We start from the raw sequence: 26,077 nt of genomic DNA on the forward strand, positions 1-26,077 counted from the left end.
CACTATTGGAGTTTTCCCCTTTTTTTTCTCTTATTCACGGATCCTCTGAATCACGAGTCTCCCTCCTGACGCTGCAGCAGTAAGATCAGCTTTGAGTGGGTGGTGCTCGCAAACAAGACCCGGACATCGATATTCATCTGTCCCTGCAGAGGGACAGATGTAGCAAGGTCTCCGGCCTCCTTCAGTCTAATGAGAACCTCCAGAGCCAGAGATAGCTGACATCCTTCTGTATATCTTAGAAGCATGGGAGGGAAGGGGGTATGAATACCCAGGAGAACAAAACAAATGGACTTTGTAGGCACCAATCATAAAAATCAATGTAAACTTTTATTTATACATAATTGTTAAAAAGAATCAGATAGACGTAAACATTTTTTTAAAAAAACGCAATACATTGCGGAAAGTGGTAGTGTGTATCACTGCCTAAGTGTATGAGAACGGATCAGGGGATAGTCCCTACAACAAAGGAAGGGATGAACCCCTTCCGTTCCCATTCAATAACCTCAAACTGATATGGCTTGGTAAGGCTCTACATGTTTCGCAAATTTTGATTGCTTCTTCAGGAGCTTGTTTGGGTTACCTGTAATGGGGAATAATAGAGAAGGACATACACCAAAAAACATTGAATAATATATTAATATTGTTTTTATGTAAAGGCTTTACAATAATGCGTCTCAATCAAAACCACTGAGTGCTGTGAGAGAGCAGTCCCAAAGGCCCAAAGTTCAACACGCATATGGTGACATGTGATCACATGCGGGGACGTGTCTGGTAGGAAAGTTTGTATCACCAATAGACTCAAGGGGGTAGTGACCTAAAGAGTCCCAAATGTCCGAGGGAGGGGAAATAATGACTAATGTACATATGTAGTGACACCGAAACATTCATATGTAGATAAGAACACGGGGCACAGTAGATGGGGGTGGGGGTTAGGGGGGAAGGAAGAGGGGGGAGAGAGGGGCAAGGAAAGGAAACAGGGAAGGGAAAAGCAAAAGGAGGGGGGAGGGGAAGGAGGGGAGAGGGGGAAGGAAAAAGGGGGCGGAGGGGGGAGGGGAAAAGGAAAAAAAGGGGGGGGAGAAAAAGAGAGAAGAAAGGAAGAAGAAAGGGAGCAGAGGGGGAGGTAGGTAAAAAGGCTGTGATATGGCAATTTATATACCAGCCAGAGTAAATGGGTCCGTCTTCGGATCAGGAAGAAGTTATGGGTGGTTGAAACGCCATATAATTAGAGACAGAACCTCCAATGATCAAGATGCATCAGAGAATTCAGAGACTTTAATCTGGTGAATATAAGAAATGTATCTAATTAGCCAGTAATGACACCAACTCCTTATAATGTGCCGTTCTGTCATTCAGTCAGGAAGCATAAACAGATCCTCATATAGTTATTATATATGGGTCTGCCTGTAGGGCTGGATAATTGTACATGAATGGCTGCTCCTACCTTATAAGTAATGCAGGTTGAGCAGGTCTTGTAGACAGCATGAGTCAGCTACTTGCTTGTAAACCTGACATCAGATAAGTCATCACTAGCATGGTTGCAATGAAGCTCTAATCCTATCCCAGCAGGGAGCTACCTAGTAGGATCCCAGGACCGACATCTAGATAGGGAGTGAAAAGGATATAAAGATTCCATCTACTTGTATAAATAAGGTACAACTACAGAGCGTTTAAGTATAGACTTGTATAGGCTCAGCATATTCTTACCAGACAATTGTGTTGTACAGATGAGACGTCCAGGCATCAGAGCGCCATAAAGAGTAGTGACGTGGTACAAGGCTATTGCTAGCAGCCTTAAGTACACGTCCCAATCAGGTGTGCAAAACATGCATCACCTGATTCGGCCGAACGGGGCTGCGCACGCACTCACGTCCATTGCGCATGCGCAGTGGTCAAAAAGGCCTCTGTCAAGAAACGATGTGAGGAGGGAGAGCAGTCCTATAGGTATCTGATCTAAAGGCTCCCCCCAGTGGTTCCTCCTAAGTACAGCGTGTGAAGCGCTGTAAAGGCTGTAACCAACAGGTGGAAGAGAGTCTGGAGATAACAGCGCACATATCATAGAGTGTGCGTTGTAAATCCAGGGGGGGAGGGATGGATCTGACCCAAAGCCGCAGACACCATCCCCCAAAAGATAAGGGGGGGCAGAATGCGGCTTACCGGCCGCACATGTAATTCAGACACCAGCAAGTTGATGGGGGCCCGGGATCAGTTTACCACAGCACTTCTCACAGGCCTGAGACATTGGGCCAGTGTTTTATTACATAATTAAAATATTAGTTACTATGTAGGAAATGAATCCATTCATGGTGATACAGTTCATAAATGCATACTCATAATTAATAGTCATAGAAAAAATACAATATGCATATACATTTTGCAAATAGCAGTGTGATTACAGGTTTGCGATTTCCTGCGATTAACCAGTCCCTTAACTCGGTAGGGTCATAGTATCCATACATAACACTAGCAGGGAGTATGTTAGGCTGCAGAAGTGCCCATAATGGGCGGAGCACTGGACAGGGGGGTCCTCCATCCCAAAGAGGAAGAGGCTATTGGATTGATGGTGCAATATTCTAGAAATAGTAGACTGTAATAGGCTGCATATTATCTAATTACTGGAGAGCATGAAACCTTAGTTTGTTGTCGTATGAGTCGACCTAGGGTTTTTATCCAAGGAAGGATTTGTAAAATTGTACCTCATTGATGCCTGGCCACCAGGTGGCGTTTAGGCATTCAATCCACTTAGCCTCTTGTTGGAGTATCCTCCTGTCCCAGTCACTCCCCCTTGGGTCTTGAGGGATTACTGCTAGGACAATAAAGCTCGCAACAGAGGTGTCAAATCTGTGGCATAAATCCAGGTGCCTACTGATGGGACTAAGCATTTTACCGTTAGTAGAGTAATACACGTGGTCACGTATGCTTTGCCATAAATGGCGGATGGTCCTACCCACATAGAATATCCCACATCTACAAGTCATCAGGTATATTACACCTTGGGTGTTACAGTCAGCCCAAAAAGGTGGACAGAATGTCTCACCGTTGGGCAATTGAAATTTGTAGCCTGTCGATACCCAGGGGCAAAAGGAGCAGTGTCCGCACGTGTGTATACCCACTCTATTGGTCGTTTGAGCCTGTGAGGGTGCAAAGTGGCTCTTCGTCAATTTGTCGCGCAAGGATGGTGCTTTTTTAAAAACGATCTCAGGATAGTCACTGACATATTTCCTGACTGACACTCGCAGTGATTCTGCGATACCACGTTTTATTATTTAAGATGTTGAGACACATTTTGATATATTGTTGTTCAGTCATCAGTACAATATTGCCCCCTTTGTCCGACTGTTTAATAATCAAATCAGGGCAATTACGTAATTTTTTTAGGGATTGTAGTTGGTCAGAACGTAAATTCTTTGGTAGTGGATCTATCTATATCCTTCTGTATATGGTTGGTTGTGAAGCATAATGGGTGCAAGGTGGAAGTTATTGGGCACCAGACACTTCTTGAATGAAAAAGAGATGTTTATTTCTCTTACAAACTTTTTGGGGGAAAGAGGGTTAGGGCCAGGACACCCTAAAGTAGTTGCAAGTTCAATTAGCAGATTCCAAGACTTCAATAGGACAGCCGTGCAGGGAAAGGCATCCAGCAAGACGCAAAATCTGCACGTGCGGGAATGCTGTCTCCTATGGCAACAGTCTTTAATGCCGCGTACACACGGTCGGACTTTTCGTCTACAAAAGTCAGACAGCCTGTCCGACAGACTTCCGGCAGACTTTCGGCGGACTTTCGACGGACTTGTGGCGGACTTTCTAACGAACAGACTTGCCTACACACGATCACACAAAAGTCCGTCGAATTCTTACGTGATGACGTACACCGGACTAAAATAAGGAAGTTCATAGCCAGTAGCCAATAGGTGCCCTAGCATGGGTTTTTGTCCGTCGGACTAGCACACAGACGAGCGGACTTCGGGGTCCGTCGTAGTTACGAAGTAAAGATTTGAAGCATGTTTCAAATCTAAAGTACGTCGGATTTGAGGCTAAAAAAGTACGTTGAAAGTCCGGAGAAGCCCACACACGATCGGATTACCAGCCAGCTTTAGTCCGTCAGCGTCTGTTGGACTTTTGTAGACGAAAAGTCCGACCATGTGTACGCGGCATAACAGTTCCTAACACAAAGCATAACAGTTCTTTCACCTTCACTACAACTTCTCCTTTTAGTTCTTCAGCCCACTGGGCTCCTGGTCTCTCACTAGACCCTCCGATTCACTGACTCTGAATCCCTTGAGCTTCTCCAATCTTCATGGTGGTATCTTCCTCAAGCATCACCCCCGCCTCTTTGCTGGGTCCCTAACTGGACACTCCGGATACTTCTCAAGCTTCACTCCACTGGCCTGCTCAGTTCCTGGCTTGACACACAAGGCTGCTCTGCAAGCATCACCTCCGCTGGCTGGGTCCCTGGCTTGATCACCACCTGAAGTTTCCTGATTCTCCACCATGCCCGTTCAGTGAGAATACTGCTCTGGTACTTGCTTCCGTTACTCACTGAGGTCCCTGGTAATAAGGTGGTTGGTCCCTTAGTGGTGACAGCTTCCCCTCTACCTCCGACCATGACAGCTTTTCCAGCCAGCAGAACCGTCACTTTTGGTTGGACTGCAAGCCACAGTGCCAACCCCGCGCTGCTCACTTACTTCTGGATAGGAACTCACACAGCCTAGCAGCCAGATGTGCCCGGGATAGGCCCAATCTCCTGTATAGCAGCAGGGGGCATACAACACACATCCACCTAGACAGCTGTCCAGGTGGCACTGAACATTGATCACCTGACTCCACCTCTATATATAGGTTCTCCCAGCAGGCCAAGAGATTCAAGAAAACCCCTGCCCATTGGCTGAGATAACCCATATACCCATAACCTGACCTTGGGTTGTCCTTCTCATATCTAGTACCGCCAAGTGTCTGGCCACCTAGTGGTAGAAGAGAAAAGTGCAACAAGTCCAAACTTAGGGAGAAATCAGTAGATCTCTCACAATCAACCAGAATAACTACTCCTGGCAAGTAAATGTGTGAGGAGCTCCCTGCCTAAACTCCAGGGTGCTACACAAATAAAACGTACCTGCTAGAGGAGATCAGGCCTGATTCTGCTAACACTGCGGTTATGTGTGCAATGTATCAGAGGTGCCGGTGATCTACTGACACTGCACTTGTTGGGAGGCAGAAGGGCTGACCCTTCTAACGCTGCGTTATTAGGGACACTATACTAAGGGGGGGACACTAATATAGTTCTGTTCATGATCAGGATATTGATCCATACAGACACTATACTAAGGGGGGACACTAATATAGTTCTGTTCATGATCAGGATATTGATCCATACAGACACTATACTAAGGGGGGACACTAATATAGTTCTGTTCATGATCAGGATATTGATCCATACAGACACTATACTAGTAATGGTGGTGATCAGGATATTGATCCATACAGACACTATACTAGTAATGGTGGTGATCAGGATCCTATAGTGTGAGTGCGATAGTGTGCGGGCAATCTAATGCTAGCTGACCCTGGCACTATCTGATGTAACAAGTTACCCTAATACAGCGATTGGTGAAAAATACTGTACACTGACGCTGTACTAATGGCACTGGTTGGGTGACAGGGGTGATCAAAGGGTGAATGAGGGCAATCAATGGGGTTAAATGTGCCAATCTAAGGTGTGTGGGTGTAAAGTGTGGTGATTATACTCACAGTGTGATGTTCTCTTCTCTTCCTGAACCGAAAAGGACTCGGGAAGAGAAGAAATCACAAGATAGCTCCCCGTGTTTACAAAATAAAACACAGGAGTGATTTGTCATTGGCTGCAGGTGATCAGCAGGGTACAGGGCAAAATCATTGGCTGGGACCTGCTGACAAACTTGTCCTACAGCCAATTACAGTGGAGGTTTCTGGGTGTCCGCGTGCATGGTTGCGGACCTGGAAGAAAGCCATGACATAAAAGTATATTACCAGACCTGTATGAGCCGCCCATCCATTGTATTTTTACAACACTTCATCCATGTCTTTGGTGATCTCTGATCTCCTTATCAACTGTTTCTTACATGATGAAGATCAGCCATGGAGTATATCTGAGGTGTATATCAGGGTGTGCTTCTTCCTCACATGTAAGCTGTGATATCCGGCAACATTCATATAGAAGACATTTCCCGCACTCAAGGCACTAATACACCTCGAGGGTTGTGTGGGATTCCTGATGTACAGGAAGACAGGACTTCAGTGAGGAACAATTCCCTCACTCAGGACAGGAACACGGCTTCTCCCCCGTGTGAGATCTCTGATGTCTGTAAAAATGGAACTTCTGTGAAAAACATTTCCCACACTCAGTACAGGAATACGGCTTCTCCCCCGTGTGAGATCTCTGATGTGTGGAAAGACTGGACTTCTGTGAAAAACATTTCCCACACTCAGTACAGGAATACGGCTTCTCCCCCGTGTGAGATCTCTGATGTCTGGAAAGATTGGACTTCTGTGAAAAACATTTCCCGCACTCAGGACAAGAATATGGCTTTTCCCCCATGTGATATCTCTGATGTCTGTAAAGAGCGGACTTATCTGAAAAACATTTCCTGCACTCAGGGCAGGAATACGGCTTCTCTTCTGTGTGAGATCTGTTATGCCTATTAAGTTTGGATTTAGAAGGGAAACACTTCCCGCACTCAGTACAGGAAAAGCTCTTCTCTGTTGGAAGGACGGCACCGTCCCTCACAGTCTGAGGTTCCTCAGGATAAGAGGAATACGATGGTCCATCTACACTGTGTGGTGCCGGATGGACATTTGAGGTAGTCGGGTTTTCTCCTGGACTATCCCCGTTATGAGAACTCTGATGTGTGAAAAGTTGTGACTTTCGTACAAAGCATTTCCCGCACTCAGGACAGGAATACGGCTTCTCCCCTGTGTGAGATCTCTGATGTGTGTAAAGAATGGACTTCATTGAAAAACATTTCCCGCATTTAGGGCAGGAATATGGCTTTTCCCCCGTGTGAGATCTCCGATGTGTGTTAAAACTGGAATTGTCTGAAAAACATTTCCCACACTCAGGACAGGAATACGGCTTCTCCCCTGTGTGAGATCTCTGATGTTTATAAAGACTGGACTTCTCTGAAAAACATTTCCCGCACTCAGGGCAGGAATACGGCTTCTCACCTGTGTGAGTTCTTTTATGCCTTTTAAGATAGGATTTAGAATGGAAACACTTCCCGCACTCAGTACAGGAGAAGCTCTTCTCTGTTGGAAGGACGGCGCCGTCCCTCACAGTCTGAGGTTCCTCAGGATAAGAGGAATACGATGGTCCATCTACACTGTGTGGTGCCGGATGGACATTTGAGGTAGTCGGGTTTTCTCCTGGACTATACTGTGTGATGTCCTCATCTTCTACTTTACAGTCTGGAGACAAAGTGAGACAATCCTCTGAGGTTTTCCTCATCTCCCGTCCATCTACTAAAATAGAAATAAAAAGATTATTACTAGACATGAGCTGATTGGTTCCCCTAAACCAGGACTCCGCCCACATCAGGCAGCTTTGCAGATGATCAGACAGGGGTGTAATATAATATGATGGATGACAGACTCCCTTGTCATAGACAGGTAGGTGGGTACAAGCTCCCTGCACCTGATGTCACTTATGCTGGCCGTACACAAACTCATTTTTCTTTCAAAAAAACATTCATCCAGTTTTCTAACCATTAGTGGGGTCAAGTCGGCGTTCATTTCCACCACAGTGACGGGAAAATTCGAAAGAGCAGAACAGAAACTTTTCTCCATCGAACAAATTTTCACATCATGTATGTGGTGTTTGCTCAGAAGTTACATTCATTTTATAATTGAATGTTAAAAGCAAGTGGAATTTTTGAACTACACTCGTCCATTCATCAAATGTACAAATAATTTTCATACAAATATTTGTGTGAATATTCTCATCCAAAAATCGATCCGTGTATGGCCAGCATAGGACATTTAGTAGCAGCAGCATGATTTTTTTTTAATCATCTGTTATGATGGGGTTACAAAAACAGGGTTATTACCTGTTAACGCTCTTTTCCAGGAGTTTTCCAGGGCGGCTTACAGAGAAAGAAGCTCCTCCCACCTAGTACAGGAAACACATGATCAACATTATAAAAGACATAGGCCATGGCCTCTAAGTTAACAAATAACTGAAGGTGCAAATAAAATAATAAACACTTCCGTTGGTGCAACCACCTTAGAGTTACATAATTATTCCTATGAAACAAATGGGGGGGGGGGGGGCTCCATCCTGGAAGACTCCTGGAAAAGAGCATTAACAGGTAATAACTTGTTAAGTTTTTTCACAGTCATCTTCCAGGACAGCTTACAGAGAGAACCAAATAGAACTACCTAATCAGGGCGGGACCACAGCCTGCAGCACTTTTCTGCCGAAGGTCTGGTCTTGATTTGCAAGGAAATAGTGCTTTACAAACGTATGAAAGCTGGACCAGGTTGCCGCTTTGTATATCTGGAGTGGCGAAGCTCCGACTCTTTCAGCCCAAGATGTAATTACTGCTCTTGTGGAATGAGCGTTGACTCCTGTTGGTGGTGGTAGAGATGGTGTCTTGTATGCTTCAATGATTGCCGACTTCATCCACCTGACGATAGTATTTTTTGATGCCCTTTTACCTTTGTTGGGACTTTCCTCTTTGGTGCACTCTTTTGGTGCAAAAGAGAACCAGGTACCTGCTGTGGATGCCTTTGACTACAAAGTACCTCACAGAGGTGGACCTTACAAACGCTTTCTTCAGTGTCCACCCTCACCCCTCCTGCTGGTACCTTTTTGCATTCATCCACGGAAAGAAACAGCAACATACCTAAACAGTTGTGCCACAAGGGGCACAGAACTTTCCAAGCCAGTTTGCAAAAGCTATGGCTATCATCCTTGACACATGACAAGAGGAACACCTGGAAGTGATTCTCTTCCAACATGTTGATGACCTTCTCCTTTGTGCAGCTGACTTACCCCCTGTTGAAATCACCTCAGAAAGCCTCTTGTGCTATCTTGCCAACCAGGGGTGCAGAGCCTCAAAGCCCAAATTGCAGTGGTGCTCAACACCTGTCATTTTCCTTGGACACGGTCTGTCACATGGGACAAGACACCCCACTGAAGACAGGGTGCAAGTAATCTCTGATATCCCACTGCCACAAGGCCAGAAATCCCTTCATGCCTTCCTTGGACTAATTTCCTAGTGCAGAGCATGGATTCCAGAAGCCTTCCTACTGATGCTCTGCAATCAGACCCTTCCAGATGTCTCCTGAAAAATTATCTAAGTTTGAGGCCCTCAAGTGTGCGCCATCCCCAGCGCTAGGGCTCCCAGACTACGACGAAACGCTCAAGCTCTTTGTATCCGAACGTCTGGGACATGCTGCAGGTGTACTCACCCAATCACACGGCATCCGCCTACGCCCCATAGGATATTATTCCTGTCGGCTGGATGCGGTAGCAAGAGGAGGCCTATTGTGTCTGCGAGCTGGCTTTGCTGCACAAGCCTTGCTTGACAAAACTTTGAACTTGGTCCTTGGGAACTGCCTCGTTCTGCTTGCTCCCCATGACATTGTTGCCATATTCAACCAAGATCCAGCTGAAACACTTGTCCACTACCAGACACTTAAGACTCCTGTGTTCCCTCCTACTGGACAGCATTACTCTATTAAGTTGTCAAACACTGAACCCTACCACCCTTCTTCCACTTCTCGAGGGGGGAAAGGAGGAGGAGTAGAGTCTTGACTTGTCACCCCATGACTGCATCAAACTAATATGGCTGGAAACCACGCATCTCCCCCCGTGAGTGAAATACCCCTGCAGTATTCAGACCTAACAATTTTTGCTTGCTGATGAACGTGGCAAATACCACACAGGACACGCGGTCACCACTGAAAACACTGTTCTACAAGCTGAAGCCTTACCACCGGTGATGTCTGCACAGGAGGCAGAGCTGTAAGCACTCACTACAGCATGTAAATGGGCAGAGGGAAAAAGAGCCAACATTCATATGGCCTCAAGATATGCTTTCAGCATTGCCCATGATTATAGTGTTATCTAGGACAGAGGATTCCTGACGGCTGCAGGAACACCTGTGAAAACTTGATTGATGCCTTGCTTCACCCAACCCAAGTGACTATTCTGAGTAAAAGCACACGACAAAATGAACTCAAAGGAAGGTCGAGGCAATCATCTAGCCAATTCAGCTGCCAAACAGACAGCTAGTGGTCCACGGGAAGTGGACAGCAGGGTGGTAGAAGAAGACCACCCTGTGCTTACCTTACAGACTCTCCCAGTGGACAGAGTTTATCTAAAAGAACTACAGGAAACAGCAAGTCCGGATGAGAAGGAAAGCTGGAAACGGAGAGGAGCAACTCTCAGAAATGGACTATTCGAATGCAACAAGAAGCCTTGTCTACCCAGGAGTATGTACCCAGCCGTGGTGCAATGGGCACATGGAGCTGCCCACTTGACAAAGACTTTTATGAACTCTCTTATCAACAAGTGTTGCACCAAGAGTTACTCCACTGACCGACAACTTCTGTAGATCATGCATTATCAGCACCAAATGTAACCCAGGACGCACAGAAGAAGCACCTGGCAAAAGCCCTATACCCCATTCCAGAGGATACAAATTGATCATTCTCAAGTGCCAAGAAGTGGCAGATTCGAATACGCCTTAGTGGAAGTGGTCATGACTGCCAGGACCACAGCTAAGAAACTACTGAGTGAGATAGTATGTAGATTTGGGGTCCCAGAGGTGATATTGAGAGATCAGGGCCCAGCCTTAACAGCAACCCTTACAAAAGAGATTTAGGCAGCACTGGGGTTCAGTTAGCACTACACACCCCCGGGGGAAACATGCCCTATCCCTTTATGAAATTTTGTTTGGTTCAGCCCAAGTTTTGCTGACCACAGCCACCTCAGTCAAGTTGGCCAGGAAGAACACCTGAATGCACGCTTATCACTGCAGGAGAGCGTGTTTTCGGAAGCTGCATATCCTTTTTCTGTTTGATCTAGGGGGGAGGGGCCCAGGAGGTGGCCATCACAAAAACATAATTACGTTTTGGTATAACTCTTCAGGTACACATGTGACCACCTTTACCTTAGATTACTGTGACATAGTACCTTGTCCGTTTGACCCTTCATGGTGATGCCATTGGTACAGTGATATCCCTGACAGTAAGGATATATATGTATGCCGCACAGACAGTTACTGGGGACAGAGTTGTGGTTTCAGTGGGGGCCAGTGGGTTGGAACACAGGGCCAGATTGGGCGACCACAGAGTGTATTCGACAAAAAAAGATGAAAATAGAAAGCCCCCGATAAGCAGAATGACTTTGCAGAAGACAGGTATTAAACCGGGTGCAGTCCCTTGGTGATGTGTATTGGATCTGTGGGGATTTGAAAATCAGGACCAGATTAGAGGGAACCTGGACCAGTGAATGTGCCCTTGCAAAGGTCATTATGCCCCCCCATATCCTAACCGAAGATACCCCTGATACATACACTGACCCAGCACACAGTCAGAGGAGGAAGCGAGCAGCTCTCTCCGGAAGCTTTGACCCTCATGTATACATAGATGCCATGGGGGTTCCAAGGGGGGTCCCTGATGAGTTTAAAGCCAGGGACCAGGTAAAAGCTGGTTTTGAGTCTTTGATCCCCATAACAACTGTCAACAAGAATGTAGATTGGATTAACTACACATACTATAGCCAACAGAGATTTGTAAATTACACTAAAGATGCCCTCCAGGGAATTGCTGACCAGTTAGCCCCCACTTCCTACATGACATTCCAGGACCGGATGGCCTTAGACATGGTGCTAGCTGGGAAAGGAGGCATTTGTAAAATCACAGGAAAAAACTGGAACCTGTAGTACATACATTCCTGATAATACAGGCCCAAATGGTAAGGTTACTCTAGCTATAAAGAAATTAGAAGATCTGTCATTGGAGTTGAAGAAGAACTCAGGTATGACAGACCCATGGGATCAATACTTTAGCTGGATGAGTGGGTGGCAGAAGGTGCTCGCCCAGATAGGGGTAACGGTATTAATAATCCTGGTTCTTTTAGCCCTGATTGTATACTGTATTCTACCTTTTGTAAAAAAGTTAATGAGCAAGGCTGTAGACAATAGCACACCTACATTTCTCCACCAAGAAGAAGAGGACCCCCTTATGATGGAAGATGACAAACCCTTCACTCCTCTACAGTCACTCCCTGTCCATAACCTCACAATCCTATAGGGTTTTAGGGATAGATAGCGCCTGACTGCACCTCCCCAGCTGAATTTAGGAGGATAGTGAACAGTTGCTGCCCAATTCTATATACAGCCTAAAAGAGTTGCTGAGGAGAAGGGGCCAGGTGAAAGTAGGACCTTTAGTATTAGGGACAGGAAAGAGAAAATAGCCATTTTAGGGGGGACTGTGAAGGAATGTGATTTAGATAATGATAATCTGAAAATGTCTAGTTTCTTATGTGTATACATATTTTTCTCCGTACTCATTATACAAGTATACAGGTTTGCTCTGTTCCTATATTTTCTCAAGATGGCGGGTACCCCCTACATCCCACACATCAGAAGAACGTGGAACTGAAGATAAAACCAAGGACAGCCAAACCTCGACATGAAGATTCTCCATCTTCTTTTCTATCTTAACCAATGAGATGTACCTATTAGACTAACATAGCAATGACGTATTTTTGTGTATAAAACATTAGCACCGCCTTGAATAAATCAGAAGTGTAAAAAGTAACGGTGCTGAGCGTGTCTCAGAGAGTCCTACTTTTATATGCATGCATAGCCACACTTTCCAATTAGAGACAGCAGCAGATAACCTTTGAGCTCGATTGAAGCTCTTAATCATATCCTTAACAGTTATATTGTCCAAAAAGACCTGTATGTGTTTTCCTATCAGGAAAGGCCTTCTGTAAGGCTTTTAGCTCTTTCGCATTGGAAGAGAGGCGGGCTAATTGATTGCTCCAGACCCCTTGTACCATCTGGTTCCCCGTGTGGGCCCCCCTTTCTCGGCCACACTCATCTGTGGTGACTGTCACTGGAAGGTGTTGTGACCAAAGATGACCAGCTGAGAGATTTTCTGCATTTAGCCACCACCTGACTATCAGTTTTATTTCCTGAGTGTTCTCCTTCTTCCCATCTCAGATTGAGAGCATAAAGGACTGAAGAGCTCTCATGTGAAATTGGGCCCATTGAACCCCTGGGATGGCCGCCATGATCAATCTGAGAATCCTCATCATGTTTTGTATTGAAGTCTCTGTGCTTGGGCAGAGCTCGCTCGCCTCTGTAATTATCATCATGATTTATTTTTCCAACAGAAAGATTTTGGATAACGTCAAATTTATTGTGTACCCCAGGAATGTTATCTTCTACCCTTCCTCTGATTCGGAGGGATATAACTTATCACATCCTGCTCGAGCATATTTTGAAGGAGAGAAGACATGGCCACCGCTTTATCTTGCTCTCTTGGTAAAAGTGTAGGAAGAAATTTTGGAGGAGGACAGCCCGCTAATTCTATTCTGTATCCGTGATTGATAAGATCCAGAATAAAATTGTTGCTGGAAATGGTCTGTCCTGGCCAGCTGAGTCACTGAGAGGAATCCTTACCCTGGGGGGGGGGGTGTTTAAAAAGGATGCCACCTTCCTTTCCCTCTCCTATACTGCCACCCTTTTCTCTGATCCTGCCCGTTTGCATAATCTTTGTTCTGCCAACATCTGTCACCTCTGATGCCACTTCTCCCTTGAAAAGGACGAAGATTCCTTTTTTTCTTGCTGCTTTTTGGGGATAGGAAACCCCTTTTTTCTGTCGGCTGACCTTACACGTACCGACTCCAACTCTTTCCCTAGCAACAATTCACCTGAAAAAGAAAGAGGACAGAGCTTCATTTTTGAGACTGTATCCCCTTCCCAGCATTTTAACCAGATAGCTCTCCTGGCCACGTTAACTAAGGCTGTAGCCCTGGCCATAAAGCTCATATTCTGTTGAAGCATCCGCTATAGAAGACACTGCCTTGTTTAATGTTGGTAGAGCCTCCAGGATCTCTTCTTTTGGAGTATCTGACTCTAGAAGTGATCGGAGCAGTTTTAACCACAAATCCAAAATACGGGCTACACAGGTAGTGGCAAGGGCAGGTTTAAAGTTAGCTGAACAGGCCTCCCATGCCTTTTTCAAGTAACCTTCAGCTTTCCTATCCATGGGCTCTTTTAATAAGCCTGTATCCTCAAAAGAGAGTTCCGCTCCCTTTAAGACCTTTGATAGGGAGGCGTCCAACTTGGGACACTTCTCCCATAGACTCGTATTATCTTCTTTGAAAGAGAACCTCCTTTTGAGGTTTTTGGGGAGAAAGATTATTTTTTTTCTGGTACTTTCCACTCCTGCAACACTATTTCTTTTAGTGAAGCATTAACCGAAAAGGTTCTGGCCTGCTTGGCTTGGAGGCCTGCATATAAGGTCATGCACACACAGCTCTTTATCTTCTGGCTCCAGGGTATCATATATGGCCTTTAATAACTCATCTGTCTCCTCTGAGGGAAACAGGAATCTTTGTTTTTTATTTGGCTTGTCCTCACACTCCTCTTCATTGGAGTCCAAAGCCAACTCCAAACTTTCCTCCAGCTCCTTCGGTATCCCCCGATCAGAGGTCACCTGCCTAATAGAAGGGGTTATCGGCATTACCCTAGTGCTGGTACTGGATGTGCTGGGGATGGGATCTGCCCCGGAATACTGTGCACAGGGTTTGAATGATTTTTGAGTCTGCCTCGTCTCCTTTTTCATTGAATCTATGAAATGTTTGAATAGCGGGGTTGTTTCTTTCTTGACCAGGTTATCAATGCAATCTTGACATATGTCTTTTTTCCAACCAGAGGGCATTTTTCTAGTACAGACTGGGCATCTCTTTCTAGAAGCATCTTTCTTGCTTTCTTTGGGCTCTCAATTTTTGTCCTGGAAATAACCAAAGGACAAAACCAAACCAGTGTTACTTTAACTGAAGTACAAACTGAATGGAAAGAAAACCTGTGATGCTATATGTGACTCAACCCTCAACTAGAGGGAGGTTACACAATCCCCCTGTGCCCCCACTACAGGAGGGTAAGAAAAGAAGATAGGAGCGCCCTAGCCCCCCCTTTTCTTACCTTAGGGCCAAAGTCAAGAGATGGCACCTCCAGACCTGCATCCGCAGAGCCCTGCTATTCCATGTCCACTGTCCAGGAAGCAACCCAGCGCCATCTTCTGCCAGTGCCCTTTATTTATACTGGCATGGAGGACCCAGGACGGCGCTGTGGATCTGGCGCTGTCCCTGTGGATAGCGTGCCTGCCTTCCTCTCCTTGGTACAGGCTGGGTTTACCCCTGCGGGTGTACCAAGATGGCCCCATGACTTCCGGCGACCGCATCACTTCCTGCCTGTGCATCCACCCACGCCGGCGAGACAGATTCAGCCACACGAGGATCCCAGCAAGGAGACAGGCTTACCGTGCTCCCCATGCTTCAACATTGGCGGGAATGAGAAACAGGCTACCCCCTGCTATTAGAGACCAGCCTACTGTCGGCACACTACCATCATGGATGGACTCATCTGAGCACGCATCCTACTGCACCAAGAAGGCAACTTACACTGAAGGTACAACCAACAGGGAGATGAGAGGGGGTCCCTTCTTACACATCCATGAGTCCCTAGTGGAGGGGCCCAGGATGACCCAAGCCAACCAGCTCCCCAGAAGCACTGCCCCTGTTAGAGGGACCTGTCCGCTGGGAGGCCCCTACTACCTAGAATGTAGGCCAGACAAATAAAAAACAACTTGCTTGAAGTTCCTGTCTTGGTCAGAGGTAACACATAACACTGAGGGGCCATGGCCTATGGGCGGTCTTTGACAATGTGGATCATGTGTTTCCTGAACTAGGTGGGAGAAGCCTCTCTCTCTGTAAGCCGTCCTGGAAGATGACTGGGAAAAAAAAATAGTCCTTTATAGTACAAAAACAGCAGATAATCACTACTATAAGGGATTCATTTATACTGTGAAATTGTGAAAGTAATATATCTTATATCATATATATAATAATAAATATACCCAGAAGTAGGATATATGGGGATTTTACCTGGGAGTCACACATGAAGATATATGGAGGTTAGAGGGGGGAGGGGGGACTTTTATATTAAAGTAATACTGAAAGCTGAGACTTTTTTCATGGATATAATAATTTTATATATAATGCACAATACTAGTAAACTTTTACTTTATGTAATAGTAATGCCTTCTATCACCTCCAATCTATCAGCCTCAATCTTCTCTGGGGTCAGATGCTGATCTTCCTGCACAGAGCCCTTAAAGTCATTGTAAATGTTGGATTTCATTTTTTTAAACAAACTGTCATACTTACCTGCTCTGTGTAATGGTTTTGCACAGAGCAGCCCTAATTCTCCTTTTCTGGATAAATTCCCCTATAGGAAGCTACAAAGTATAGTATAGAGTTCTCCTATAAGAAGCCACAAAGTATAGTATAGAGTTCCCCTATAGGAAGCCACAAAGTATAGTATAGAGTTCCCCTATAGGAAGCCACAAAGTATAGTATAGAGTTCCCCTATAGGAAGCCACAAAGTATAGTATAGAGTTCCCCTATAGGAAGCCACAAAGTATAGTATAGAGTTCCCCTATAGCAGTGGTTCTCAACTTCTGTCCTCAGGACCCACTAACAGGCCAGAATTTAAGTATTACCTTGGGGAGATGCAGACTAGAATACTGCAATCACTGAGCAGCAAATGATATCACCTGTGATGTATTTCAGTTATCCTGCAAACCTGGCCTGTTAGTGGGTCCCAAGGACAGGAGTTGAGAACCACTGCCCTATAGGAAGGTAAAGGTCTGCCTTTAGAATCACTTGCTTCCTTCTCTTGCCCAGGACTTCATGCCCCATGAGACATTGCTCCTCACATTCAAGTTCCCAGGCATTTACTGACATGTATGGATGGTGTACTGAGCTGTATTTTCTGATATGTAAAGAAACAATACATTCTGTATGCAGGCCAATTAATCGTCTGACCAACTAAACGATTATGAAAATTGTTGACAACTATTTTCATAATCTATTACAATCAAATTATGACGATTAGTTGTTTCAGCCCTACATCTCTGAATCTCCTACCAGTTCATTTCTTTATTCATGGACCTTAGTCAGAGAGTGAGGAAACAACGAGAACTGTCTTTTATAGGAGTGACAGTGATGAGGGGATTATAGGACGAGTGTCCCCTCCCCCTCTATCACTCATTGCCATCTTCCCAACACAAGAAGTCCTGCACTTCCTTATTTAGTCCATGATTTAGTCATGAATAACAGCGGGGCTGAGCCCCACCAGAGGTCAGAGAGTGAGGATGGGGGGAGACCAACCAAGATGAAGACTGGACTGATCCTGAAGACCACCATCATTGGGTTATTGACTCCTCCCCCATTATCACTTTCTGTAAAAGGTTCAAAAGTTTGAGGATGTTATCACATTATTATCAACATGTAAAAGTCTGTGCTCCAATCACATCATCAGATATAAAATGTCCAGCTGGTAGGAAATGGGTGCAAAACAGGTAAGGCCTATGTAATTTACAACTTATTATTCAGGATACAACAGATAGGACTATATAGTATCAGAATGATGTAATGTACAACATAGAGTATATAGTGCAGGGGTCAGGAGTATGTAATGTAGAATATAAATTATACAGTGTAAGGGTCAGGACTCATAATATTGGTATTCAGTAATCAGTGGAAGATTAAATGTTTACATGAGACAAGTTGCAGAGGTCCCACACCGCTGCCTCCCATCTCCTGAGACTGCACTCAGTGACTTGGGTCTGAGACTATACAGACATATCCCTCCACCCGGCACAGCCAGCAAACAACAGAACAAGTAACCCTGGGAGAATTGCTCTGCCAGAGATCTTACTAGATGTATTAGTATGGGGCAGAAGACTCAAAGCACATACCTCAGGTGCCTAGCTCTAATAACACCTATGGTGAAAATCCAAATTTCTGCTGCCAGCTGAACCCCAGAATCTCCATAAATCCAGTCTAGATACATAAATTGTGTCTGCAGCACAGAGAAGGAAGATTATCTGAGAGAAATACAGGAATACAGGACGGGGAACACAGCTCAGGAAAGTGACCAGGGGATTACAGGCTGATATCACCCAATCCCCGCCCTACTCTGGACCAATCAGTGAGCAGTATGGGTGGAGGAATGTATTTAGTGTTAATGACCCACCTGTGCTGATCTCTGTAGGAGTGTCCTCCTCTATAAATGTCCCCGTTATTCCATCCTCCTCCATAGACTGCTGATCATCCCTCACATACCTCTCTTCTTCTTCTGCTTTAACCTCAAATTCTATATCGATTGGATCTCCACTCTAAATCAAGAAAATGAGAGAGAATATCATCTGTAAGATATAAGCTTTATTATTGTGACATCACATAAGAAATCCACACATTATTTCTACAAGTCAATGTTCTAGATGCTCCAATCCCACCAACCTTGCAATAGTGAGGGATGGTGTCACCTTCCTGTGTGGAATCCCGGGAATACAGAGGACGGGGACATCTCTCTGGTGGGTTTCTGTAGCTGGATGACTCCACCATGGTGTCCTGGTACAGATCTTTGTGCTCTTTTAGATACTCTGACTCCTCCGTCACCCCATCCTCATCATCCTCCTCTTTTATCTCTTCTTTAACCTCAACTTTAGACTCTCTCAGGTTTCCACTCTGAATATATAATAAAAATGACATCAATGGTAACAATGCAGATAATGTACAGATCCTAATGATACTATCAGTGATTGTTCCTCATCTACCTGATGATGGTGAGGGATGGTGTGATCTTCCTGTGTGGAATCCCGGGAATACAGAGGAGGAGGACATCTCTCTGGTGGGTTCCCATTACTGGATCCATCTGTAGGAAACACACACACTGACTGAATACATTGTTTCTATGTGTTTATCAGATGATGGGGGATCTAGGTGGACCCTCCGTACTGCTCTCTCCTTTACAATAAAGTCTCCTCTTACCCGGTGATGTGAGGGGCGGCTGATTGTCCATCATGACGTCCTTGTAGAGATCCTTGTGTCCTTCTAAATACTCCCACTCCTCCATGGAGAAATAGACAGTGACATCCTGACACCTTATAGGAACCTGACACACACAATGATACAGTCACCATCCAGACACATCCCTTGTCTGTTACTGGATAATGTCCCAGAATTCCCAGAATCCTCCTCACCTCTCCTGTCAGCAGCTCCATCATCTTCTTGGTGACTTCTAGAATCTTCTCCATGTTGTGTCTCTCAGGTTTTAGGGAGTCACATGGAGGCACTGTGATGGTCATATGATCACCTGACTTCACAAGAGGAAATCTCTGTATTGAGGAACCAATAGGAATATCATGTTAGAATCCCAGAATCCTCCTCACCTCTCCGGTCAGGTCTGTGTTTTATTAATAGAGATAAGAGTGATGTCATGTGACCTCCCAGAATCCTCCTCACCTCTCCGGTCAGGTCTGTGTTTTATTAATAGAGATAAGAGTGATGTCATGTGACCTCCCAGAATCCTCCTCACCTCTCCGGTCAGGTCTATGTTTTATTAATAGAGATAAGAGTGATGTCATGTGACCTCCCAGAATCCTCCTCACCTCTCCGGTCAGCAGGTAGATGATCTCCAGGGTGAGGTTTAGTATCTTCTCAGTCATGTGACTCCGGTCCTCCTCCATCCTCATTGGTCCCGTCATTTGATCTATACAGGTCTCCTTGTAGACGGATAACTTTGGGAAATGAAAGTAAGAATTATTTGGATGGTGTTGGTCACACAATAATAGGATGTGGATGTGAGGGGGTAATAGGAGGCTTCCTGTACATTTAACAACTACTCCCCCCATGGGAACAGATTTAGTTTGGACTGTTTGCTACATTTTTGAGGTGCGGGACCCTCTTGGCTTTTGGATCAAATATTCCCTTTCTATGTTGGGTTTGTTTAGTTTCTGAACTGGATTTGATTGGTTTTAGATCTGCAGACAAGGAATGATAAATACGATCCTTCCTTTGACTTGTTTGCTCTGAGGCAGTGATGTGAGGACAATGTCGGGTCATCATGATGTCCAGGAAGGGGAACTTGCTGACTTTTGGTCGGAGTTGTCGGCTAATCAGGATAATTATCAGAACTCCGGCTGCAAGGCTCCAATCTCCGGCAGCCTGCTGACTGATCGGAGTGATGTCACTGTCACTCTCTGCAGTAAGAGAAGGGATTGGATTGGATAGCAGGAGGATTCTGATGGTGGAGTACAGAACTGTGGGGGAGGAGTCAGTTTTGTTTTCTCCAATAACAACCCATCTGCCATCTATGCTGATTATGAAGATTATAACATGTAAGTGTACTATTTGTTTTTATGGAATAAATGACTTCATCATTCTAATGAGGATCTCGCGCTGTCATTTCTTTGTTGTTTAATCTCCTTGGATCTTCCCGGATCTTTATCTGACAAGCTGCAGGACCCTTGTATGTTGGAATGAACATTTGTCCTCATCATGCTGTTACCATAGACTGCTGTCTGTTGGGGTGGACCTTGTAGTGCACATTACTGGTGTGTGATTTTTATTTCAGTGCTGGTAGGAGGACAGCAGGGGGGAGGGGTTTGTTCTCTTGGTCTATTTTGTATCCTGTAACATATTTCTAGAACGGTGAAATGGTGAGGTGAAGGCTTCCTTCACTTGCTGGCAGAAGGTCTGTAAAAGAGAAGTATGATTTTTTTTCTTTCAGATTCATACTTACCTAGGTGGATGCAGCATCGGTCCCCCGGCACCTCTTCACTGAGAACCGATCGATCTAACATCTGCGATGGCTCGGTTCTCACAGCTCTGCCCCCCGCACTCACTGGAGATGTGGAGGGGAGGGGAGCGCCCGTCTCAGTCTCTCAGTGGCTCGCTGAGAGGCTGAGATGGTCATCAGTCCAGACACCTGGAAGATCCAGACTTCATTGTGGTGATGATGCGGTGCCTGGACTGATTCCAGTGATGTCCCCAGAGAGAGGACTTCATCCCGCTCTCTGCTGAAAACAGGTCACAAGAGTGCAAAACGAATTGTACTCCTGTAACCCATAGGAGAAGACCAGCCAAGTGATCTCAGGATGGACTTCTCCTTTAAGGAGGTGAGAAAAGTATGTGCAGGTGGGGTGAGAGGACCATCAGAGACCAACAGCCTGTGTAGTGTAATAATTGTCCTTTGTAGGCCATGTATGGTCAGGATGGTCATTGTCTTGTCTATTTATTGTCAGTGATGTGTGTTTAGAGGAACATATTACTAGAATTTATCTCCAAAATGAAGAGAATGTTCCGGCCGCATAAGTGGGAAAATGTTCTGACCCTGAAGGGGTTAATCTAGGTTTCCACACTATATATGTGTGTATCATCATCTGCTGGAGATAAAAGACATCACAGTGACTATGGAGGAAGAGGACGGACATGACGGGGGGTTACTGGGTGTAAATAGAAAATAAGATCTTATTACCTCGTCTGCTGCTTCTTCCACCAACTTCTCCTCGCTACTTCCCCCCGACTCACCTCTCACCCAGAACTTCCTGTCTGTAGCTGACATCACTTCCTGTCTGTATTCCATAGAGTCTTCCTGTCTGGGTAGAAGTAAGATCACCATCTTGTGGAGTTCAGAGGAACTGCAGCCCCAAGAAACGTCTCATAATAACCATTCCTGTATAACAGGGCAAAGTTAAAAACATAACTCCCGAAAATGAACTTTTTCGTGAAGAAAATGCAAAATTATATATCAAAAAGCATAAATTTATATATATATATATCAGTCCACTCATAATGGATATGTTAAACATAAATTGCAAGGATGTAATGTTTACATATGTAGCGCTGGTAGATTTATGATCTACCATCTGATAGGTAAATTTAGTGAATTGCTCATTAGAGGAAGTTAGATTTGCCTCTGTTCCAGCTTGGCTGACGTTGCGTGTGATTCCACACTGAGCCACTGGGTGTCGTTGTTACCCTTAGCTGGTGTTGGAAAAGCAACGTGTCGAAGCGTATGGGTGCTCCTCTGTCCCGGAGACAACTTGGTGGAGGTGGTCCTCCGAGTTGCATTCTGGGAGAGGGTATTTATGGGACAGACGCCATGTTTAGGGGTCATTTTACAGCCACCTGCTGGCCCTCCTGGCCGACAGGTATGCGTTAGAGTACCACCTTGTGGTCCTCCATTCCAGAGGCCTGCATCGCTGCGGCGCGTAGGTGGGCCCAGAAGCCTGTCTGGGGCCTACCACAGCAGCCGAGGAATGGTCCTGAGCTGTCTATTCAGAGTGAAGAAGCTGGACAACTGAGGAGATCCCAGGGGAGGACCCGTCATGGAAGGATCATGCAGAGTGCTGGTCTGTAGAGGCGCCTGGTGACTTGGTTGGAGGACGTATCCTGAAGTAGTCTTATTACATAGTACTGCCGGGTTGGCTTAGAGGTCCAAGTACTGTGTCTGACATTCACCGCAAACCAATACATCCTGTGGCAGAGGATCGTACGGGTTTAATCCAAGCAAGTCGGTGGCAGAGACCTTTGTTCGTGCTACGTACTGGCTGCTACGCAAGTGAGAGAGGCCTATCCAGGCGAGCAAAGATCGTGTCCCACAAGGGGATCGCATCCAATTACAGTATTCAACTTTAAAGGACGTTCTAAAGAATCCTAAAGAAATGTATTTGAGCTTCCCTGCAGCTTTCCTCCTGCCTCTTTCCTGCTACTTCCTACGTTACTTGGTTCAATAAAGCATTGAAAACGTACTCAAGTGTTGGTGCTTGTATCGTCCAGAGGTAAACTCAACGGAACCCTAGACCCGGTGCCGGTGAAACAGAGGTATCAAGAGTGAAGGTAACAGCCCGCTTAAACCAGCAGCTCCACCGAGAGTTAGTGCTACATGTGTGGGCTCATCTGGGATTTGTTGACCATCAATTCTCGCAACCCAGAGAGGTGTTTCACCGGGAGTTTACGATGAGAGCTGGACTTTGTCAATTTTTCAGGAAGAGAAGAGGTTAAAAGTTGCAGGACTTTATTTCTGAATGCGTAGGTGGCGGGCGCCAGTGATACTCCTTGTAGATTTTTGTAGAGGTGGATGACCAAAGCCAGTGAGGACATGGCTTGTTTAGCGGGGGGTGGATGTAGCACCCTCCTAGGTAGGTGCTAGAAGAGAGTATAGTTTTGGTTCTTTCTGCTTACCAGGAAGATTGTTAGGCAAACTTAGAGTGCTCTCTGCCTACCATGGAGCAGGATCTATTGGTAGGGTCTACTCATGGTACCCAGGTGCAGCTCAGCTTGTCTGAATGTCCCACACTGGTCCAATAGGGAGGCATATTGGACATTGGGAGGGCACCTGACAAGTGAGGGCATAGGCATTGTTACAGCCCTGGCAATTGGCAGAGAAAATTGCCTCGTTGCATGCTGGGTAACTGTATAAAAATGCTAAGGGCACATGTGCTTGGGGTTTTTTAGCTGGAGAACTTAGGGCCTGCTCCAAATCAGCCTGTCCTCAGAGAACAGTCCTCGCTCTGGGCCTCACGTGATGTTAGAGAGCGGAGGAAGTTGGAGCAATCCATGCTGCTCTGGAAGCACGGGGTACGGTACGCTGCACCTGCCCAGCTGCTTCTCACCTCTTCGGGAGGCGGGGTCTAGGAGGAAGATGTGGTGCCGGAGGAACTCTTCTTCCGAGTCCAGGGCTCTCTCAGGTCCGCCCACCTATCTGCCCTCGGATCGCTGATTACTGCTGTGTGTGGTGATGGATGCCCACTTGCACCCCAAGGTGCCACTAGTGTTGCGCTTATTTGCCCCCGCTAAATGACCATCACACCAGGGACAGTACAACAGCGCCCCTTTACATTCTGCACCCGGCCCCAGGGCAGTGCTCTGCCTGCCTCCCCCATCCTATGCCACTGGTCACATAGCCACCGGGTAGGGGAGGGGTAGAGGTTGAGGCACAGCAGCATAGGCACTCACAAGCATCAGGTGCCCTCTCTCCTCCCAATGGAGAGTAGGTAAGCCAGCAGTTGTGGCTGTACCCTAGGCGACTGCCTAGTTTTGCCTAGTGGTAGCGTCAGCCCTGGGTGCACCCTGCGCACCCGCCCAGAATCAACCCTGCAGCCGGGATATTACGTGGCACTTGCGGGTGTCAGGGAGCCACAGCCGAAATGTGGGAGAGTTGGGATGTCTGTTGGATCCCACCAATCAGGAGCCTTTCCTGTCATCCTACATGCTCCCTTCTGAGGTTTGTTCTCTTCTTCCAAACAAATGTATGAAATCACTGATGCATAGCTCCCAACTGTTCCTGATTTCAAGGGACTGTCCCTGATTTGGAACAATGTCCCCTGTCCCTCTTTCCTCTTTATTTGTCCCTCATTTTGGTTTAATCTATATAGTTGTATATAAAATGCACTTTTTATCTTTCAAAAATTGTTTCCCAGTGCTAAACCTTTCATCCAATTTCTAAATTGCTGCATTTGTAAATTTTAACAGCCAGTGTAAAGCAATAGAAGTGGTAAAAAAGCCCTTGTGGGTTTAACCAATCATTTTTTTTGTATGATTTAAGGGGGGTGTCAGGGGGTGTGACTGATGCCTACATACTTTTGCTAATAGGTGTCCCTCGTTCCCATCTCAAAAAGTTGGGACATATGTCGATGAGTCCTCCTTCTATGTTATCTAGAAGATCTTGCATCACAATGCCTTTATGGCTGAAGTGGATGACACAGTCTATGTATTTTTTTATTGTTTTATTACAGCTTTTTTCACATTAATTATTTTATTTATATACAAGGAAATGTTCTTACTTTGAGAGATCTCCGCCACTATTCCTATGTAAACATTACATCCTTGCAATTTATGTTTAACATATTCATTATGAGTGATTTTTGATATATTTTTGCATTTTCTTCACCAAAAAGTTCAATTTCGGGAGTTATGTTTTTAACTTTGCCCTGTGTAGCACTAACTCACTGTGGAGCTGCTGGTTTAAGCGGGTCTGTTACCTTCACTCTGCTTCTCTCTGTTTCACCAGCACCGGGTCTAGGGTTCCGTTGAGTTTACTTCTAGACAACACACGCACCAACACTGGAGTACGTTTTCAATGCTTTATTAAACAAACGACTTAAGAAGTAGCAGGAAAGAGGTAGAAAGGAAACTCGCAGAAGAAACTCAAATATTCTCTGGTAGGGTTCTCTTGGCAAAAGGTCTTGGTATAATTCAAATACTATTTGAAATGCGCTCCCCTCGTGGGACACACTCCTTGCTCGTCTAGATAGGCCTCTCTCACCGGTCTAGCAGCCAGCACGAATCAAAGTCTCTGCCACAGACTTGTTTGGGAATAAAATCCGTACGATCCTCTGCCACAGGATGTATAGATCTGTTGTAGTGAATGTCAGTCACATTCCTTGAACCTTTAAGCTGAGCCGGCAACACTATGCTGTATAGTTACTTTTGGATACGTCCTCCAACCGAGTCACCAGGCCGCTCTATAGACCAGCATGCGGCGTGATCTCTCCAAGACGGGTCCTCCCCTGGGATCTCCTCGGTTGTTCAGCTTCGTCACACAGCACCGACAGCTCAGGACCATTCCTCGGCCGCGGTGGCAGGCTCCAGACAAGCCTCTGGACCCACCCCTGCGCCACTTTATCGTGGGCATCCCGGACGGAGGACCACGAGGTAGCTCCTTAACGCATACCTGTCGGCCAGGAGGGCCAGCATGTGCCTCAAAAATGAACCCCAAAATATGGCGTCTGTCCCATAAATACCCTCGCCCAGAATGCAATTCGGAGGGCCACCTCCACCGAGCGTGCCTCCGAGACAGAGGAGCATCCATACGCTTCAACACGTTGCCTTTCCAACTCTGACCAGTGGTAACAGCGACACCCACCGGTCAGCACGGAAACACCCACAACGTCAGCCAAGCTTGAACAGAGGTGAACTTTTAACCTTCCTAACACACAATTTACTAAATTTACC

General features: G+C 45.8%; 3 protein-coding genes across 3 annotated transcripts in view; 1 reads left to right on the forward strand and 2 right to left on the reverse strand.

Annotated features, from left to right (window-relative positions):
- Positions 1-26,077, reverse strand: part of LOC141122060 (uncharacterized) — a 396,180-nt gene that overhangs the window by 245,050 nt on the left and 125,053 nt on the right. The window lies entirely within an intron of this gene.
- LOC141122052 (uncharacterized) overlaps positions 1-26,077 on the forward strand; it is an 85,893-nt gene that overhangs the window by 32,093 nt on the left and 27,723 nt on the right. The window lies entirely within an intron of this gene.
- LOC141122006 (uncharacterized) lies at positions 306-21,765 on the reverse strand. The gene is made up of 8 exons (XM_073611797.1): positions 21,597-21,765; positions 19,729-19,857; positions 19,321-19,455; positions 19,109-19,232; positions 18,895-18,992; positions 18,578-18,805; positions 18,312-18,453; positions 306-7,488 (listed from the first exon to the last, which is right to left on the reverse strand). Exons 1-8 carry the CDS (start codon positions 21,738-21,740, stop codon positions 6,284-6,286), a joined length of 2,205 nt encoding a protein of 734 aa, XP_073467898.1. The 5' UTR covers positions 21,741-21,765; the 3' UTR covers positions 306-6,283.

This window comes from Aquarana catesbeiana, unplaced genomic scaffold (assembly GCF_042186555.1).
Source record: "Aquarana catesbeiana isolate 2022-GZ unplaced genomic scaffold, ASM4218655v1 unanchor237, whole genome shotgun sequence".
Lineage (NCBI taxonomy): Eukaryota > Metazoa > Chordata > Amphibia > Anura > Ranidae > Aquarana > Aquarana catesbeiana.